The following is a 19691-nucleotide window of genomic DNA, read 5'->3' as shown; positions in this document are numbered from 1 at the left end:
TTACAGAGGCTGGTTGCTGTTGTTGTTGTTGTTTCCAACAAATAAACCAGTACACAAACAAGATGGAGGGGTGAGCGGCAGGTCAAGGCATCTCTGTGATGATGCTGTAATACAGCGCTATCTGCCACATCTGCATGTGTTCTCTTTCACTCTCTTTCTACTATGCATGGACAAAAATTATGTGAAAGACATATACTGCACCAATGGGCAAACTGAAACAGGAAAACTGAAGCTACAAAGCTCACTTGTTTCTAAAATATCTTAACTGGAACTGATGGAATAGCCAAAACGATGAAAAACAGCTCCAAACAAGAGATGTCCACATACTTTCGGCCATAAACTATCCATCTTTATCATCCTCTGTCTCAATTATTTATCTCTTTTGCTATTTTCAACACTTGTTCTGGTCTTTTTCTAGGGCTTGATCTCTTTTTTCACTTCCTCCATACTCTCAAAAGTCCTATATCCCACACTCTCTCACACACACACACGCTCAAACACACACCAGACACACACAGTGCCCGGGCAGTCACCTGCACCGAAGGTAAATGGACTGTGAGGTTTTACTGGCGCTGTGATTGCGGGATACGGCTCAGGAGGAAATAAGTGCTTAGTTTGTTTATGTGTTGTCAGACAGCAGGTGGCGGAGTCAGCACACCACCTCTCGACCCGCACCGGGGCGGGAGGCGGACCGAGGAGTTGGCAGGAGGGGTGAGTCGAGGGTGGTACTTAGAAAACTTAAGTCTGAACATTACTCCGAGTCCAGAGAGAAGAGGGAGAGTGTTGATAAGGCGAGCTAATGACTGGCTGGAAACCTGTTAAAAAAATGTGTGACTCTATGTCCATCAGTGTCTGGCAAAGACTTGTGTGTGTGTGTGTGTGTGTGTGTGTGTGTGTGTGTGTGTGTGTGTGTGTGTGTGTGTGTGTGTGTGTGTGTGTGTGTGTGTGTGTGTGTGTTGTACGTGAATGTGTGGGAAGCTGTAGGGGAGGTGCGAGGTTGTGAGGGTGAGGGTTATCCCACTGTGTCAGAGAGAAGAGAGGAAAAAAAGGAGGGAGCTCTCTCGCATGTAGAAAAAGAGGAGAGATGAAAAATGGACCATAAACGAGTGCAGGGTGAGGTGGCTTTGTTCTACTGAAGGGCTGGGTTCATCGGCGGATGAAGAGCTAACTCTTACTGAGAAATCACAGCTTGGCACAGCTCTCTGCCTTTCATTTGTTCGCTCTTTCTTCCTGTTCCTAACCCAGAATTATTTTTTTAGTTTCCGTCCCTTTATCAACCTTTTTCTTGATCTTTCTCACGTTCTTTTCCTCTGCTTTGCCCCTCTTCAAGCCCATCCACCCTTATCAACCGACTTGTTTCAACTTCTATTTCACTTCTCCATCGATACATATTCAGCATGTCTCGCTTATAAACTATAACAACAATTTCTCTCTTTGTATTCAAACATCGACTGATCTTTCAATTCGTCCAACCATCAAAGATCCCTTGTATTTATCGCTCCTTCTCTTCATCCTTCATGTTCTTCATCCTTCTCTTTATTCTTCCTACATGTTCTTTACCAGTCTAAGCCTCAATTTCCAGTCCTACTGGAACTGGCAAAGTATCTACAAAGATTGTAACCCAACAATCAGTGCCTCCTTCGGCCCAGTTGAGACCAAAGATTCACGATGCGACGACTGAAACTTGCACCTAATCGCAAATCACCTGTCTGCAATACACCAAAGTAAATGGACGGTGTAGCATCTCCACAGCAGTGACTCTTTGTACCTTTGTTTTAACTGCCAGCTTTTCAGGCTTTTTTGGGTCTGGCTATAATTTCTAACTTGTTAAAACATGAATGAGGACAGTGATAGTGAGTTCCTTGCAACAGTTGCACTTATAGTAGTGATGAAACGGTGAAAAGATTAAAAAAAAATACAAAGGGATCATGTCAGCTTATAAAAATGTATCCTTTGCACTTGAGACAAGAGTTTTCCTTTTTAATGTCAGTTTTTCCTGTCTTTTTCCGACACAACATCAGAGTAGTTACGTCTCTCAAAGTGTTTGTTGCTTTGCCTTTAAAAGAAGCTCCACTGCTGCAAATAAACTCAACTATCAGTGCTGCCATTAATTATGAGCAGTGTGATGTTGCAATATTGTTGCAGAAATTATAGTGAAACATTTAGAATGTAACTAAATAAATAATGAGTGAACACTTTATAGAAACACTAAATGCAGAAATGATGTTCTTTGTCGTAAAATAAAAGGTTGAAATAGAAGAATACTGTAGTGATGATGTCGGCAATTATGTGACTGTTAGACTCACGATCTTAAATAGATTCCTTCTAGACATGTTTACTTCAGCTACACTGAGCTTTACCGTTTAATTACCCTGTTACTTTAGCCTGTGTGTGTGTGTGTGTGTGTGTGTGTGTGTGTGTGTGTGTGTGTGTGTGTGTGTGTGTGTGTTATGTGTGCATGCATGCCTCTTAGAGTCTCTTCATGAGTGTGTGTGTTGCTGTGGCTAATACCCTAACAAACAACCCTATTACTTGCCATGTTTTCAGTCTAAACTTCTTTGGCTAAATGGGAGCAGAGCCGGGCTTCGGATCGGCCCGAGGCATTTCTCTTACGTGCACAGTGAAAGGGGCGGGAGCTAAACCTCTGGAATTCAATTTCAATTAAAGGAGAGAAGAAGAGGAAGCTTTAATTGATTGCCGTTATGCCAAAGCTCTGTGTGTGTGTGTGTGTGTGTGTGTGTGTGTGTGTGTGTGTGTGTGTGTGTGTGTGTGTGTGTGTGTGTGTGTGTGTGTGTGTGTGTGTGTGTGTGTGTGTGTGTGTGTCTGCAGTCAGCCCGACTCACACACACACACAGAGATGTCCTACTTTCCCCTTGCTTGATTATACTCAGCTTGTTTCCTGTCTGTGTTGGGGAAGGAAGCAGCAGGTTTCAGATTACCACTGTATTGTATTTATGATATTTTCATATGAAATACAACCCTGTTAATTCTTGTTAGTGAGTTTTATTTGCTATATTACAAAAAAAAAGGTTATACAAAATTTAAATAAGATTAAAAAGTGCTGAAAGGTTAATTATTTTTTTTATCTTTTGTGATTTTTATTAAATAAAAATAAGTCAACAAACTCAATCAAACTGTTTGTTTAAGCTACTTTCCTGTTTCCGAAGCTTATTCTAATGTGCCAGAGGCTATCATTATAATACCCCATGCAAATATGGCAACATTATTACACTAAGCATAGTTTGATCCCCAAAGTGATGGCCAATCAAAAACGTCCTGAAAATGCCTGCCTGTCACATTGTGTACAAAATGACACGGGTCAGTAAGTCGATGTGAAAAAGAGAGGGGGGAAAAAAGAGAAGGAAAACTGCTTTTACTAAGTTTGCTTTTGCTCTTTTTATCCTTTGTTTGTTTGCATTATTTGTGTTGGGATTTTTCATTCGGTGTCTCCTCGTCCCTCATCATGCTTTTTTGGCTCAGCTACAAGGTGTTAATGAAAGCATTTGAAGCAAACATGTTGATTTTTGTTTCCATGGGGATCCAGAAGGCCTGACAATGTCACCGAGGCTTCGGCCAACAGACTGGTGAAAAACATTGCTGCCTTTTCCCCTTTTTTATTCACATTGTGTCCCACTATTTCCTTTCAAATCTCCATCTCCTTTACCTATCCCTGTTTCTTTTTTTTTTGTTTCTTTAAATTTGTTTAACTCTGCTGCCTCCGCTCTGTCTTTGCCGTTTGTTTTCCTTTTAAGCAGCTCCATTTCTCTTTTTTCTCTGACACTTTTCTCTCTTTTCTCCTCTATTCCTTTTCTGTTTCTGACCCTCTCTTTTCTGCTTATTCCCTTTCTTCCTTTGTTTGCGTCTATGTGTGAAGAGCTGCGATAAATAAAGACAAACACAGCAGTATTTTTTTGTGTGTGCATTTGAGAGACGGACGCCAGCTCTCTGATAGCATTGTTAGCCTCTCCACCTCTCCTCACTCCACTGCACATCCAGCTACAGGCTTTCTTCCCCCTCTCCATCCCTCCATCCGTCCAGGCCCCGAGCCAGGAAGGCGGCTTCGGGGCCAAGTCAGGCCAGGACGGAGGCTTCATTGTGAGGCTGCAGGGGGCGTTGGTGCTGGAGGATGAGGACCAGGGCTCCAAGCCAAGCCCCACACCCAAGACCCTGATCTGGCTTGCCAGCCGGCCCACTAAAGGGCCGTCGTGGCTGGGCACAACATCAGGGCACGAGGGGAGGTGGAGGCTGGAGGTCTCAGTAGCGGTAATGGCAGTGGCTAGATTAAGACCTTCTCTTAGAATCCACACAATGGAGAAGGTCTACGCAAAGCCACACACACACACACACACACACACACACACACACACACACACACACACACACACTGCCTCTATTCAGCTTCATCCATGTTGCCCATCAGAGGCAGAAAAGCATGAATAAATACATGAGCAGTGTAGAGCTCCATAGGACTGATAAAAAGAAAGAACACATGAATTACAGGAACTGAAAGAAAGAATGGTAAATTGAAAAAAGGAACAGATGAATAGTTTTGATGGTTTTGTACTCCAGTAATTATGATGGTAAAAAAAAAAAAAAAAAAAGAGAGAGAGAGAGAGAGAGAGACAGGGGTAAGGAGGAGGATGAATTATGAAAATCCTTCATTTCCCTGAGCTCAGAAAATTGAATAATTAGGAAAAGTTAGGAAAGAGCCAAGTTTTAAAATGAATAGCAGAAGCAAACTTTCGGAGGCCTCTGAGTTGTTGTAGAAGTTGTATCAGGGTTACTACACCACACACAGTACAATTCGTAGCTGTTGAAATGTATTAGATGCTTCAGTGCTGCTGCAATTCTTTATGACAACCAAATTACATTTTTCAGACATATATAAGAGTTTAAAGCAGATTGTAATTCATCTATGACTATAGCTGATGATGCTGGTATTCTATCTACCACAGCTCCTACTATTTTAAGCATCTCAACTGCTGCCATTGATATCCACACCTCTACTCTCAAGTGCAACTTCATCCAACACCTGACTCGACTTAAGTTTCTAGACTCAAATCGTAATTTCAGATGTATATCAGGTGCATCTGAATACAACCTGCTGTATTAATAATAATATTTGAGTTGAATTATTTTGGTTGATATTTGGTGGATATCTCCAGATTGAGTCTGCGGTTAGTCTGACATCGCCAGACCAATGTCTCCCATGCTGTGCCAGTGCTGGCTGCACCCACCCATCATTCACAAAAAGGGAAAAACACTCTGGCTTGTTTGTATTCCTTTATCACAATCATCTTGGGCGGCAGTAGACTCAGGATGCAACGACGGTACCTTTGCAAAATAGAGGTGAAGAGGAGGGAACTAGTTTTGGTTGAATATTTGCATGTTGGGAGGCAAACTCTGGCATTAGAACAGGTCTGCCTTATTACATGATCCAAACCTCGCCATTTTCAGCGTGCGGGTTTCATTTTCCCATTGCATTAAAAAAACTTAACACTTCGCAGAAAAGGAGGAGAATGTTGCCTGTAATAGTTGTCCAATAGCAGGTTAGTCCTATTTTGATGAGCTAGGCTGAAGCTCATGTACAAATAATACATTTAAATGAGCACTTTTGTGAAGACTTTTGCATCGTGTGGTGGTCCAGGACGTAACTGGCATGCATGATATCTTCTATCTAAACATTGGACATGAGCTAAGTCTCACAACCAGTGAGTCTAACCGGGATTTTAAAATCTGCCCCAAAGAACATGTACGCCCCTTTGTTTTGGAGCACTGCCATGACTTTTACCAAGCTAAATGATACACACGTTTTTTTTCTGCTGCACAAATTTAAGACAAAGTACAAGTCATTTCAGGTGGGAAACAACAGACATTAAACAGCAGAAACAAAAGAATAAAATACACGCAGTACCAAATTTCACACAAGATACTTTAAGTAACCTCTTGCCATCCCCCAGAGCACTTCACACATCCATACATGTTTCAAATTTTTACAAACAGTATTTTGAAAGATAATTCAATGCATTACAAAGTGGCAGCATAAAGGAAGCAAGCAAAGAGAGAAGATCAGGTGTTTCAAAGTTCAGAGGTATAAATAAACCAATGAGCACACTGTGTGTTGCTTTATTGAGGACTGATCATTTTTCTTTGTGTCAGCTAATGTCCACATTTTTTGTCACAGAGGAGCCTGGATACCTGTAATGTCTGCAATAAGACCTTTTTACCACCTCTTACCTCTTCACCCATGCTATATGGTACTTCTGTAGTCAAAGTGTGTGTGCGTGCATGCGTGTGTGTTTGCGTCAGAGCTCTCAGAAAGGACCCTGGGACCCTCCTCGACAGTGAGAGCTTTTAGCTCTTCTTCGCTAATGTCCTGAATAATGGCATCTTGATGGAGAGAGAGCAGACGAAAAAGAGAAAAGAGAAAAGGGGGAGAAAAGGGAGAGAGAAAGAGTGGAGAGGGAGAGGTGGGGAGAGACAGAAAAAGACAGAAAGAGAGATCCATCTGTCTTTACCTCCAGACCTCCATCAGTAACAGGCCTATCATTATTCCCTCTCTCTGTCTTTCTATTTTCATTATTCCCTTTTTCTGTATTTTTTCAGCATGATGATGATCCACAGATTTACTTGCTCTTGCAAAAACACACAGCTCAGTATGTGTGTGTGTGTGTGTGTGTGTGTGTGTGTGTGTGTGTACGCACACATGTCCGTCCGAACGGAAGGGGTCCCGACATGACATACCAGCCTTTTAGCAAAGTGAACTTTTGATGGCATTGAGGCATTATTTGAAAGAAAAAGGAATATGCTGTTTTAGCTGCATTAGCTGAAGCCACTACAGCAGTCCCTCCAGAAGCAGCTTCATTAATGACCGCCAGCAGCCAGCACCCACAAAAACTCCTCTACTCAAGTACAGTCAAAAAGTTTGAGGGTTTACTGAAGACGCAAAGTTACATTTCCGCCTCTGCATATGGTTTAGATTTAAATATCTAATATGATTGAGAAACAGAAGTAGACCTGATGTCACTACGTGCGTGTCTTCTTCAGTCTATGGTTGAAACAGAAAAGTGGAAGTGGAATAAAACAGTTCACGACTTGCAAGATAATACTGGTTCCTGTTTTGTGCCACAACGGAATCTAAGAGACATTCTGCCAAACCTGAACCTGTGGTGACGTGTGATACGGCCGTGGTTGACAGAAGCTTCTCAGGCTTTGTCTCCGACATTTATCTCAAATATCTGATTGAGTCACATTTCATGTCAAAGTGCTCTACGATGCGCCTTGAAACTGCCTGTAAACAGATTAATGAATTAATTCTCAAGTGGTTTGCCGTGAGATTCTGTCGTGAGGTCCCGGGAGTGTGTCAAACTAAAGATGTAGTATTGAGAGACGTTTCCTTGTCGCACTGCTCGTCACAAAGACAATAACGTGTGATACTTCCTCCATTTGCGTCACACCCTTCATCGGATATTGACACGTATTCTGTTTAAGATGTCATATTCAAAAGTATTTAAGAGTAATGTTCTCTGCTTCAAAGCTACCTCAGGGGTCATGCTCCTCATTGAGGTAAAGCTGTTTTGGGTCAGAGTGCTAAAGGTGTGTTGTGCTGTTTGACCACAACTTGTGTTTGAACTGTCAGTTTGACTCTTTGGTGAAATCCTATAAAATGAGCAGCGGGCAGCTGATTAAAAGCCTCAGTGTTGCCATTTGGGTTGTAAGGTCATACCGGGATGTCGGTGTTCAGCTGCACTGAGTAAACTGTAGGGATTGTTCAGGATGACTGACCGTGACCGAAACACACACAAACACTCACTCACATTCACACAGTTTCCACCTTCCTTGCTCTCTCCGTTTCAGAAAAGTGAGCACACTGGCTATGTGTATGTACACGACTGTCTCTGATTTACTAATCTACTGATTAACACACACACACACACACACACACACACACACACACACACACAACACCGGCGGGGGTCATCGCCACATCAGGCAAGTCAACACAGGGAACTCAACAAGTTAAACATTAATTCTTATATTTTCAACACATCAGTGTGAAAACAACTGCTGCTAATATTTTCAACATCTGCACATATTGTTTAAAGTGAAAGCATGTCATTATGAGAGAAATACCTACACTTTCTTTTGAGATTATATTTGTCCAAATGGGTCATTATGTGTTTTTTTAAAAGCTGCACTTCTCCAAGGAGAAAAATATTTTTCCAGATTTTGAAATAATACAAATTGCCCTTCTCCATTTGACTTTTTTCTGTAAATTGCCACTATTTCCTTTTTTTTTCTGTCTCTTCAACAGCAAAACTTATCTCGTCAAAAAAAAAAAAAAAACACCATTGTCCCTCCTCTTTACTGAGATAAGTTGATTCACCTCCTATTTTGGCTTCATAGCCAGGAAACATTTTTTTTTCCAAATAAATGTTTTCAATAAGTTAAGGATTCCTTACTCATTTCACTTTTACTGCTTTCTCTGTCTTCTGTCCCTTCTGCTCTGTGCCATGATGCAGATGCGCGATGCTGATTGTAAAGACAAAATATTATTGTTCATTTGAAAGTTACCAAACTACAAAAAAAAAAGGCATCACCCAGGGCGCCGTCGCTCAAATAGGTCATAGCTTTTACGGCGTATTGTTAAGTGGAGATAAAAGATGTTTGTGCGCTGCACTGTGGTGAAGTTCAGTTGCCGTGTCTATGCCAAATAATTGGCTACCGATCGTTAGGAGAACTGGGCCTGATTGCCTCTGCATGCAAGGAAGCCCGTGTGGCACGGAACATATCTCTGTTTCCTCGGGGGAAATATTTACAAATCTGTGATTTAATATTTGTGTTTTACTTCAAAATCAAACCTCACGACACTGCAGCAGAGGACTTTAAATAATTAGCTTCGTGTAAATGCCATTTAGTCCTATGTGTAATTTAGTTAAGAGATGCTGGATACGTGGCACTGCGATGCAAAGCACTAACTTGCTGAGAGGTTCAGCTGATATTTCACATAAATAACGGAGGAAATCAATTTTGAGTTACCTCATTTAAAACTGGATGGACACAGAGCTTCAACAAAATATTTTCTTCTCAGCAACTTTAACAATAGTTATACTTTATTTATAGTAGGAATTGAGTTGTTGTTGTATTTCAGGGTGGCCCAGACGCGGAGCGCACTGACATACCTCTGCATAAATACAGAGCGCAGGAATATCCATCAGTCTGATGAGTCTCCAATTTAATTTAGCTCAAAACTGATTTTCAAAATTAATTACAAAAAATTTAAAAAAAAAAAGGTTCACAACTTCATACTATATTATTCCAGTTGTGTTACATTTTTGTTTAGTTGTATTTGTTTATTGAGATGTAATTTCTCTCATAGGTTCCTTTTGGAAACAGTTTACAGTTTGGTATTCACTCCACAAAATGCTCCACCTGTTTTAGACAGAGACTGAATCAGACACTCGCTGCCTTTTTTTTTTTAATTTTTTAAAGACACTATTCCTCTCTAACTTTTCTGAACAACCCGTTTGGCTTCCTACATCATTTCTGTGCCATTTTGATTTTACTCGTGCGTTGAGCGTCTGTGGATTTACGATCCAACAAACATAATGTGAAATCGTTCTGGCTTTTTTCTCCCCGTCCACTCCAAGCCGAAAGAGTCGACTAGGTTATCAGTGATCCTTGACACTATAGGAACGTGGCGTTAACACAGCAGAACCATGGACCACACACACTTTTCCAAACCGTAATAATTTTATTTCAATTTGCTGTAATTGTAATTAAAGGATTCGAGTATTTCATTAAAAAAAAAAAAAACATTGACAAGTGAAGCTTTTGAACAATCATTTAAATTCATTGCTGGATCTTTCAGCAGCCTGTTTCTAAAAGGCCTCCGTTTTATCCTGTGAAATTGTCTTTAACGTATAATATTGTTTGCATGTTCCTGCGATTGAGTTTCATTTACAGCTCTGTCTATACAAGGACGGACTGCATTGACCGAAACGGAGAAAATCCTCCTGCCAACCCCGCGCTCTGTTGAAGTGTCATTGAGCAAAACACCGACTCCTTATCAGCACCAGGGGTTGCCTGACCTCTGATCTCCGGATAGGAGAGGAGTTTCCCCCCATCAGAAGCAGCATGTTACTTTTTTCAGCTGCAAACTTTCTTTAAATGAGCCAGCTCCATGCCGAGGAGCATGGCTGTCTCCAATTACGCACGGGCAATTAGAGCTGCATAGAGGCAAAAAAAATGTTTGTTTTTGTGGTTGAGCATTCACAGTATCAGTGAATATAAATGAAAAGAAACAGATTAAATTATTTAAAGCCAGTGTTTATTGAAAAAATAATCAGAGCTGAGTGCATGCACCTGTACTCCAGCAAGCACCCAGTAATGCAAATAATCAATCACTTAAATTATAGCTGTCACTTTAAACACAGTTTTATTACATGACACAAGTCAGGATAACATGTTGAACTTACTCCTTTGGTGGTTATGCATTTGTATCACAAACTCGGGTATGACCCCCACGGGTCATTAATCAAATAAAAAAAAAAAACACATAGAAGGGGAAAACTTAAATTCAGATTTAAATGATAACTATAAATGTATTCTACACAAACTTTGCAGCTTCCATTCAAATTAGAAAGATTGGTGAACTGACTTTCAGTTTACCCTCCGCATTCTCCTCTGATCCTCTCTCTCCTTCTCCGCTCTGGCAGGACGCCGTTTTCTGGGGGCTCCTTATAAATAAAATCCACCGTCCCCGGTTCCTCTTCCTTATTGGTCAGGTGGAGTCATTACCTCACTCCGGGGCCGGTGACGCAGCGTCTTCACGTATCCTTCATGTGCGTCTCTTCTTGTTTCTTACCGAGAGTCTTGCCGTCGGTCAGAGGGAGAAAGCGGGATTCGCGACGAGCCGAGAGTGCCGGACGGTCCGGGTGCGCTCGATACTAAACACTTCCCATCCCGGGAGGAGAGCGGCGCACAAGAGCAGACTCTCTCTCTCTCTCTCTTTCTCTACGTCTCTCGTATTACTCTCTTTCTCACATACACACTTTCTCTAAGAGCTCCTCTCTCTCCGTCTCCCTCCCGCACATACACTCACGCCGGCGCGCACGCACGCTCTGCATACGTCTCCACTTTGCCGTAGTAAATTACGGCATTGATCTCAACGGCGAGAGCGGATCTGTCTCTTGTGTTCGCCCTTTCTTCGACGGACCGATCTGGGGAATCGCTGAGAGAGAAGTAAGTCGAATCACGTATTATTTATTACCGGTATTATTACCACTCGTGCGCCTACATGTTGTGTGTGTGATTTGTCAGGGAGTACCGTTTGTATTCGTTGAGCCCACAACTTAATTTCCACTGTCTCGAGTTCATGGACACGGTCCATCCTCGTCACACACCACGGATCCAGATGGCTCACTTTAATCTTGGACTATTTTCCAAACTACATACTGACTTTGTGCGCGTTAGTCTCAAACTGCCTGTGACTTCTGCCGGCTGCATGGACGAGACTGCGGGAACTGAAAGTTGTTGTTTTTCTCCTTGAAAAACGAGTTTCTTTCACCGTCTTTCTTTGTTTTAGTTGTCAGATTATGTATTGCAGAGTTTACGCACCTGCGTTGCTTTCGGATTTGATGGCAGTTTTTAACAGAGCTGGTGATTATTAAGTCATTAAATACAGAGTTTAAAAACAAATTATCCGTTTTGAGTTGCAATTAAAGCAAATGGAGAACTCTGGCAGTGCATGACAAGCGGATTTCTTACTTTCCACTTGCCTTGTTTTTTCTACTTTAAGAAATCTATCTAAAACTTCTTCTAAAGAGAATAAACGGCATGTTTAGTTGAAACTGTTTGCAGCCTGTGACAGTGGAGTCCTCGTGTTGCAGCAGGACTGTCGCTGTCGTGTCACGATCATGGACTAATTGTCGTTTGGAATAGTGCGTAAAAGTAACAGTTCGTCTTCTCTGTCAGTCTGTGAACACAGCGGTGCTCTCCGCTTCGAGCGCATATACGGCAGCCAGAAGGCGTGATCCACCACTCATCAGTGTCTCATCTTTTCAATGGATTACATTTCTCTCAGAGAAGCAAGGTGTAGTACGAAGTGTGCACATTAATTATTAGAAAAACCTATATTTCCCCAAGTATTTTAACTCTTTCCACTTTTGAAATTTTAAGACAAAGGTATTTAAATATAGATTGTCTTGAGGTAACAACATTAGTCTTTGTTACATGAGAATGATGTGGTAAAAATAAGACGAGTTAATTTAGCCATGAATCACGTCACACTTTCACTCCCTTTGAATGGAAATATCACGTTTACAGTTATTAATCAGTTACTTCTCATTTCAGTTTTCAATTGCAGAGCAAGTTATTCCTGCTCCTCAAATTCAGATTAAAACAAAAGTTTCAGTTTTGATACAAAAACCACACACACACACACACACACACTCTCACATCTCCTTTCAATGCTCACTTTTCACAGAAGCTCATTTGAGCTTTAAAGTAAGTTTGTCCAACTACGAATAAATTCCTTTCTAACAAACCAAAGCTCTTGTACTTTCATGGCCTTCGTAAGTGTAATTTGGATTTTTATAAAATAATAATGTTCAAGGAAATTAGTCTCCAAGGTATTTTCACTCTCTCTTGTTCTGTGTTTTATCAAGAAAACATTTGCTGCTCTTACAAAGATTCACCCTGAGTTTGAACCCAGACATAAATTTATTCTAGAGCTATGAAGCTTTTTGGACCTAGACTGATGGTCTCTCGCTCTCTCTCGCTCCCCTGTGTGTGTGTGTGTGTGTGTGTGTGTGTGTGTGTGTGTGTGTGTGTGTGTGTGTGTGTGTGTGTGCGCGCGCGCGCCTGTCTGTCTGTCTGTCTGTGTGTGTGTGTGTGTGTGTGTGTGTGTGTGTGTGTGTGTGTGTGTGTGTGTGTGCGCGCGCACGCGCATGCCAGACCTCTGCCCAGGGTAATGCTGAGGAACCAATAATGCAAACAGAGAGCAATGTGTGAATGCATGCATGCATGGATGGTGTGTGTGTGTGTGTGTGTGTGTGTGTGTGTGTGTGTGTGTGTGTGTATCTGGGTCACTGCCCGGCACTGTGCAGAGGGACTGAGTGTTTTTCTGAACACCTCTCATTTACAATCATATTCAAACTAACCCCTCTCGCCTGCTTGGAAAGTCTCTCATCTGGTAATGGCCCTGCCCTGCAGGAACACAGCAGTGTTTTGTTGTCAGTTGTTGATTACTGTAAAATCTTCATTTTCTGTTTGTCTTTAAAATGTGTCTTGCTTTTGGTGTTAATTAGTGTTTTAATCTGTTTTGAAACTGGACTTAAAACTGCTCAGCTTTGGCCATGGCACTGCAAAACTATAGCAGAAAGCAACTTTAATTTGTGAATTATTTCCCTAGTCTAAACCCTCAAATCACTTGCAAAACAGATGCAAACATGCAACATGGAAAACACTGCCTGTGTGCATGTGTAGAGGCACAGACACTGACCTGCAACATGTACCTGTCTAAAAATGGTGAGGGTGTATTTTTGGTGCTGGTTTTTGGATAGTTTTAAAAGTATTTTTTTTTTTGGCATTTGCATGATCTCAGTCAGTGTAATCTGGCTAAAGGTGACCGTTTTAGAGTGATGAAACCAACGGATCGCATCGCCGATGATAGTTTTAGGCATTTCAAAAGCATCAATGTAGAAACTTAAAACCGTTAACCACTGCTTTCAGTGCCAAGTAATAAACTCGCCGAATAATGAGCAAGGTACGTTCAAGCACGACAGCAAAAGAAACCCAGCTTTAAATATGCACTAACAAAGCCCCAAGAGATAGAATGTATGACTAAACCGTATTGTCAAAACAAAGTACCCAAAGTTCAATAAAATCCCAAATCACTTCTTTAAAAATGTGAGATAAAAAAAAAAAATTCAAATCGCGAAGTGAAAAGGATTAACACAATAAGGGAGATTTTTCTTTTCTTCAGTAAACCCTCTGACAATAAAAGAGAGCCTGTTGATTCTTCACAGCTCCTCTCAAGATGGAGAAATCAAGGTTACCCCCCTCAGGAGGCGAGGAGGAAATGGGAAATTATTTTTGTTATTAGAACCAGGTGTTACTTCTCTGTGGGAATATCTCCTTGAACCATTTTCAAGAGTGTGTTGTTTCTCACAGCGCTTCCCCTGGCTTTTGGTCAAGAGTCTTTTTCGGGGTTTTTTGCTCAGAGTACAATCAATAAAAGTGACTGCCCGTTGTGCTTCTAACTGGCTTATTGGTTTGAGTTGTTTGACATTTTTGTGATGGTGCACATGTGGTGATTTTTAATTATTGCTTACTGTGATACTTCAAAACGTAAAGGACAGAATAAAGTTTCTATAAATTTTGAAAGGAAAAATGCACATTATCTGAATTTATTCTAACAGTTATCTTCAGATCTATATATTCTTTTTGTACAGACAACCTACATAATTAAAATAAAAGGAGAGTAAGAGAAATTTAACAACCGATTAAAACATCAAATAATCACAGTGTTGGCCAAAATATAAGGATCAGATTTTAGGAGTGAGAAATTGAATATATTTAGTAGAGTTTACCTAACTGCAACTTTCCATGAGATATTAAAAGGTTTAATTCATCTCAGTTTGTGTAAACTTGTGTTTTTTGTCAACCAGGTAGCTCCCCTCATCCTGCGTGTGTCTGTGAGGACCCCTGGTCATGTCTGTTTAGCTGCCCTGCGTGATGCCTGATCATGACAGCGCCACCCTCCTAACCAGACAGACCAAGCGCCGACGTGTTGACATCGGGGTGAAAAGGACTGTGGGTAGCGCGATATTCACCCGCGCCAGGGAGACCCTGCTCGACAGAATGAACCAATCACACGGCCCCGATCAGGATGGAGACTGCTCATTGGTCAGTCACAGCCATGGGGGTACCAACGGGGACGGAGAGAAGTCGAATGTTCTGAGGAAGTTGCTGAAGAGGGCCAACTCGTACGAAGACGCCATAATGCCTTTCCCTGGAGCTACAATCATCTCGCAGCTATTAAAAAACAACATGGGAAAGAATGGAGGGAGTGACTCAGGCTTCCAGGTACACACAAACACACACACACACACACACACACACACACACACACACACACACACACACACACAGGAACTGGTGAAATCTCAAGTCACTGAATCACGAGTTGATTTCAGTTTTGATAACTGTTTTAGTTTCCAAATCAACCAACAAACAAGCCACTAGTCTTTAATCAAGCCATCAAATTCTTGATCTATTTATCATCACAGGGGAGTGGAGCTCTTTCCAGTGGAGGCTCCGAGATCCAGGCCGAGGACGCCTGCAGCAACTCCTCCCGTGACCGGGACAGCCCGTCCGACTGCCTCTCGCCTGGCCCTCCTCTTCCACCTCCACCTTCCTCCTCCTCCTTTGGGCGGCCACCCCCTCCTTCAAGCCTCAACTCCCACGCTCCCTCTCAGCCCCTCTCCCTCTCTTCCTATGACTTAGACCGACTGTCGGACGAGCACCTTCGCGCCAAGCGGGCCCGTGTGGAAAACATCATCCGTGGCATGAGTCACTCTCCGCTGGTCCGGCCCAACGCCGGCGACCACAACCAAGAAAACAATCGCGAGAATGAGAACAGCAGCAACAGCAGCAATGACCACAGAGGAGAGGGCAACAGCCACAACACCAGCAGCCACAGCAGGAGCGACTGCCCCTCTTCCCTCCTGAGCTCTCCAGGTTCACGGGGCGGCGTGGTCGCTATCGGTGAGGTTTACAGGGAGAATAAGAGAAAGCAGCGTCTGCCACAGCAGCAACACAGCTTCACCCAGCTGGTGTGTTCCAGGCAGGAGCAGAGACAGGAGGAGAGGAGGCAGCTCAAACTACAGCTGGAGGACATGCAGGTTGGTGGCAGGTGACATAAAGAGCAGACCTATTGTGATGGCAAATGCAGCTAAAACGCATCACAATCCTCCTGCTTGAATCTGGACCCAGAGGGGACAAAAATTATGCAACAATGAGGAAGTTGTTTAAAAAAAAAAAAAAATCACATCTGTCCACCAGGCGGGTTAGTCAAAGGTGTACTGTACTATTTTCATTCTCCTTCATAATTTCCCCTGATATTTAAAGTATATTTAAGGGAACGGGAGACCTTCAGGTTCAGAAAAGGTCTTCTTTAACATTCTCTCTTCTTTGTTCAGAAACAGCTGCGTCAACTTCAGGAGAAGTTCTACCAGATCTACGACTCGGAGACAGAGGAAGAGGAAGAAAACGGCGAGAGCGGAGAGGCCGACCGAGGTGGGGAAAGAGAGGAGGATGGCAACTTGTCAGAGGACAGCATCCGCTCCGACGGCCTGGAGGAGAGGCACAGAGACAGAGGGCGGCACAGCCACGACGACCTCTCCGAGCTGGACCCGGGTCTGTTCTTGGACCGGGCCCGAGCCCTCCTTCGAGAACAGGCCTTGATAGACGGAGAGATGGAGGAGGATGTGGACAGCAGGGAGGAGGAGAGGAACAGAGAAAGGGTGATGAAGAGGAGAGGAGGTGCAGGAGGAGGGGGAGGAGGAAGGCAGTTAGCAGAGACTCTGAAGCAGGAGCTGAACTGTGCCGTGTCACAGGTTGTCGACACTGTCGTCAAGGGCTTCTCCTCGCCCAAGCAGGCCGTCAGTCACCATCATGGCTGCCACAGCAGCACACCAGCCGCACCCTCATCTTCCTCCAACTCGTCCTCCTCCTGTCCTCCCCCTTTCGGCCCCCTGCCCCCCCTGACACCAGACTCACGCTTCGGTGGTGGCACCTTGGCCCTCAGTCTGAACGGAGACGGCAGTCCGACCCCAAACTACCACTCCTCCAACCAGAGGCTGCATTGCTTCGGGGACGTCATCGTTCCGAGCCCGCTGGATTCATTCGGAGGTTTGAGCAGCAGGCTGAGCGGTGTGCCGACGTCCAATGACCAAACAGAGGCACTGCCACTGGTGGTGCGCAAGAGCGGTCTAGGAGGTGGAGGAGAGAACACCAACCCCTCTCTTCCTCCTCCTCCTCCTCCTCACCACCCTTCCCTCCACCCCTCTCCCCTCACAGCTTCACTGGGGTTCAGCCCTCCATCGTTTCGCCACCCGTTCCCTCTTCCCCTTATGGGTTACCCCTTCCAGAGCCCCCTGGGGTCACACGGGGGCGGGGCCGGCTACCCTCCGGGGCCTAAGGACCACCATCGGTCCTCCCCCGATTCCATGGACATAACCCGGGAAACTGTCAGCCTCAGAACCAAAATGGCATCCCTCGGAGGGGGTCATTTGGGTCACCATCACCACAGGCAGAACTCCCCAAGCCAACACGGACCAGAGGGTCTGTCGCTGTCACTCATCAAGTCTGAGTGTGGGGATCTGCAGGACATGGCCGACATATCGCCCTACTCAGGCAGCACCGTATCCTTGTCGCTGTGAGATTTTATATCTGTGTGTCTGAGTGAGTGTGCATCTATTCTTGTATTTACAAATGCTTAAAAAACTTCAGAACTATAGTCATCAGCAACATAACGTTTGTAGTTTTGGGTTTAAGTTTGAGTCGATGAGTTAAGATTAGAGGTGCGTATCAGGTCTGTACGAGATACTAATCCTAAATTGGTTTTGAGTATCCAGTGCATTAAACCTGACAAGATCTGCCAACTCAAAGCTTTTATCATCCACACTCCAATTTCCAAGTGTGTGGTTGATGGACACTTTAGTCCCACACTGCAGTGCACAAAGGAAGTGGAGTGCCTGACGGGTGGTTAGAAAACAAAAATAAATTGGGACAATGGTGAGAAGAGTTTAACTGGCGGTTTGACAGACATTATCAATGCACGTCTCTCTAATTTGTATAATATATTATTATGTTTTACCTTTAATACATTAAATAATATGCAGCAAAGAACATTATTGTCAGCGTGAAGAATATCTTTTAACTTTTTTCTTCATGCACATAAGATTTTAAAACGGCAAGATTTTATTTCCCCACTAGAGTCACAGTTTTAATACAAAGACTGAGACATCTTAGAGGCAGCAACAGCAGGAAGAGGCGGCAGCAATAGTCACCCAAAGTCTTTAATATCAATTAATCTGCATTAATTGGTTCCTGATCTAAGCCTCTTGTTTCCTCGGTGAGGTGGGAAGATGAAACGGGTGCGCCGGGTCTTGCAAGAGGGGGAAGATTAAACAGGTCGCACGCTGCTCTCTCAAGCTCTTTTAAGTCTATACAGCAGGTTGTGGTGTTTAAAGGTGCTGAGAAAGGCGAGTGAGCTCCCTCTTCAACACACACACACACACACACACACACACACACACACACACACACACACACACACACACACACACACTCTGTTCCCACTGTCTGAGACACTCTTGTGCTGTTAGGTTCTCTTTCATCACAAAGACTTTGTACATAAACGCTCAAAGCAAATCATATTTCACTTTGTGTGTGTGGGGGGGGGGGGGATAAGACCTTGTACATAGGAGCTCAAAGCTAATCATATTTCAAAGAGGACGGGAGAGGAAGAGGTGAATGTTTGGCCTCATTGATGACAGCTCTCTAAATGTGTGCGTTTCAGGGTTGTTGAAACACATACAGAGAAGTTTAATATCTACAATGCACGAGTCGGTTTCCTTCTCATAATTTTAGCATCTCGTTTTGGAACAAACTAACTGACTTTCATTTGCTGGCCTTTGCTCTCAGTTGCTCGGCAGCTGTGTGTATTTTGCCTCACACACACACACCCTTTAATGGCGCGTGCATGTAGACAGGTGTTTGCAGGTAGCTGTTTATCTTTTCGTTCCTAACCTTTCATATGGAGAGGGCTTCTCCGGGCTGCCACGCACACGCACACACCCTGACTCACACACGAAGACAAGCAGGCGCGTGCACAAACGCGCACGTTTGAAGAACAAAGTGAAAAGAAAAATAAGACTTTGAACCTGACAAATACAAACTCCTTGCAGCTGCGATGAGGATTTGATCACAGCGTCAACTTCAAAGCCAATTTAGATGTTGCTTTAATTAGAAAAAAAGAAATATGTGACATGTCTCTTGATCCGGCTGAGCCGTTTCATTCCAAAATGCTCTCCCATTCATTTAGGAGAGAAAAAAAAGAAATCTTTGAAATTGGACATTAGTATTTCAAAGATATTGACCACCGTTCAAACCCTGCAACTATTCTTTTATTTTGTTAGAAAAACAAAATCTTAAATTGTTGTGTAGTCATATTTCATTTTCCAACCGATCTTTCACTTTTATAGGAAATTAATTTACTTGATTTATTCATTTTATAAAATAATTTCAGAACAAATTCTAAAGATAAAACTGTTTCTGAATGATGTCAATTTATTGGTTATAGTGGATGGAGAAAATGTATTAACAATTCTGATTATCAAGTTTAAATCATTCACCAAGTAGTAGTGGAAAACAATTTGACACATTCTCTGATTGATTGTAAACTGCTTTTATTTTCTATTTTCTGACTTCTTTACATTAGATAATTAAACTTAATTAATTAAAAAGATAGTCGACAGATTGTTATTTGGCTGTTACATTATTCAAGTGACCTCTGCTCATGTTTGTGTGTGTATATCCATCCAGTTCAGGTAACCAAATCATAACCGAAGACTTGCAAAGACTGACATTTATTGTATAAGTTTGCTAAAACACACATGGGC

The 19691-nt window shown here is 42.9% G+C and overlaps 1 protein-coding gene and 1 long non-coding RNA gene across 2 annotated transcripts in view; one reads left to right on the top strand and one right to left on the bottom strand.

Moving 5' to 3' along the window:
* Nucleotides 1–10953, bottom strand: part of LOC138206891 (uncharacterized) — a 93471-nt gene extending 82518 nt beyond the window's left edge. The window contains exon 1 of the long non-coding RNA XR_011178980.1: nucleotides 10661–10953. This is a non-coding gene — a long non-coding RNA (uncharacterized lncRNA). The remainder of the gene's footprint in view (nucleotides 1–10660) is intronic.
* A 98-nt stretch (nucleotides 10954–11051) lies between these two features.
* LOC138206890 (prospero homeobox protein 1-like) overlaps nucleotides 11052–19691 on the top strand; it is a 33532-nt gene continuing 24892 nt past the window's right edge. The window contains exons 1-4 of the mRNA XM_069163730.1: nucleotides 11052–11244; nucleotides 14673–15090; nucleotides 15294–15908; nucleotides 16206–17429. Coding sequence (XP_069019831.1) covers nucleotides 14740–15090; nucleotides 15294–15908; nucleotides 16206–17429 — 2190 coding nt within the window. The 5' untranslated portion in view covers nucleotides 11052–11244; nucleotides 14673–14739. The remainder of the gene's footprint in view (nucleotides 11245–14672; nucleotides 15091–15293; nucleotides 15909–16205; nucleotides 17430–19691) is intronic.

This window comes from Embiotoca jacksoni, unplaced genomic scaffold, assembly GCF_022577435.1.
Source record: "Embiotoca jacksoni isolate LCO1_2020_lvr unplaced genomic scaffold, fEmbJac1.0.p SCAF_30, whole genome shotgun sequence".
NCBI classification, from domain to species: Eukaryota; Metazoa; Chordata; class Actinopteri; family Embiotocidae; genus Embiotoca; species Embiotoca jacksoni.
The sequence above is the reverse complement of the archived record's forward strand: the minus strand, read 5'-3'. Positions and strand labels throughout refer to the sequence as shown.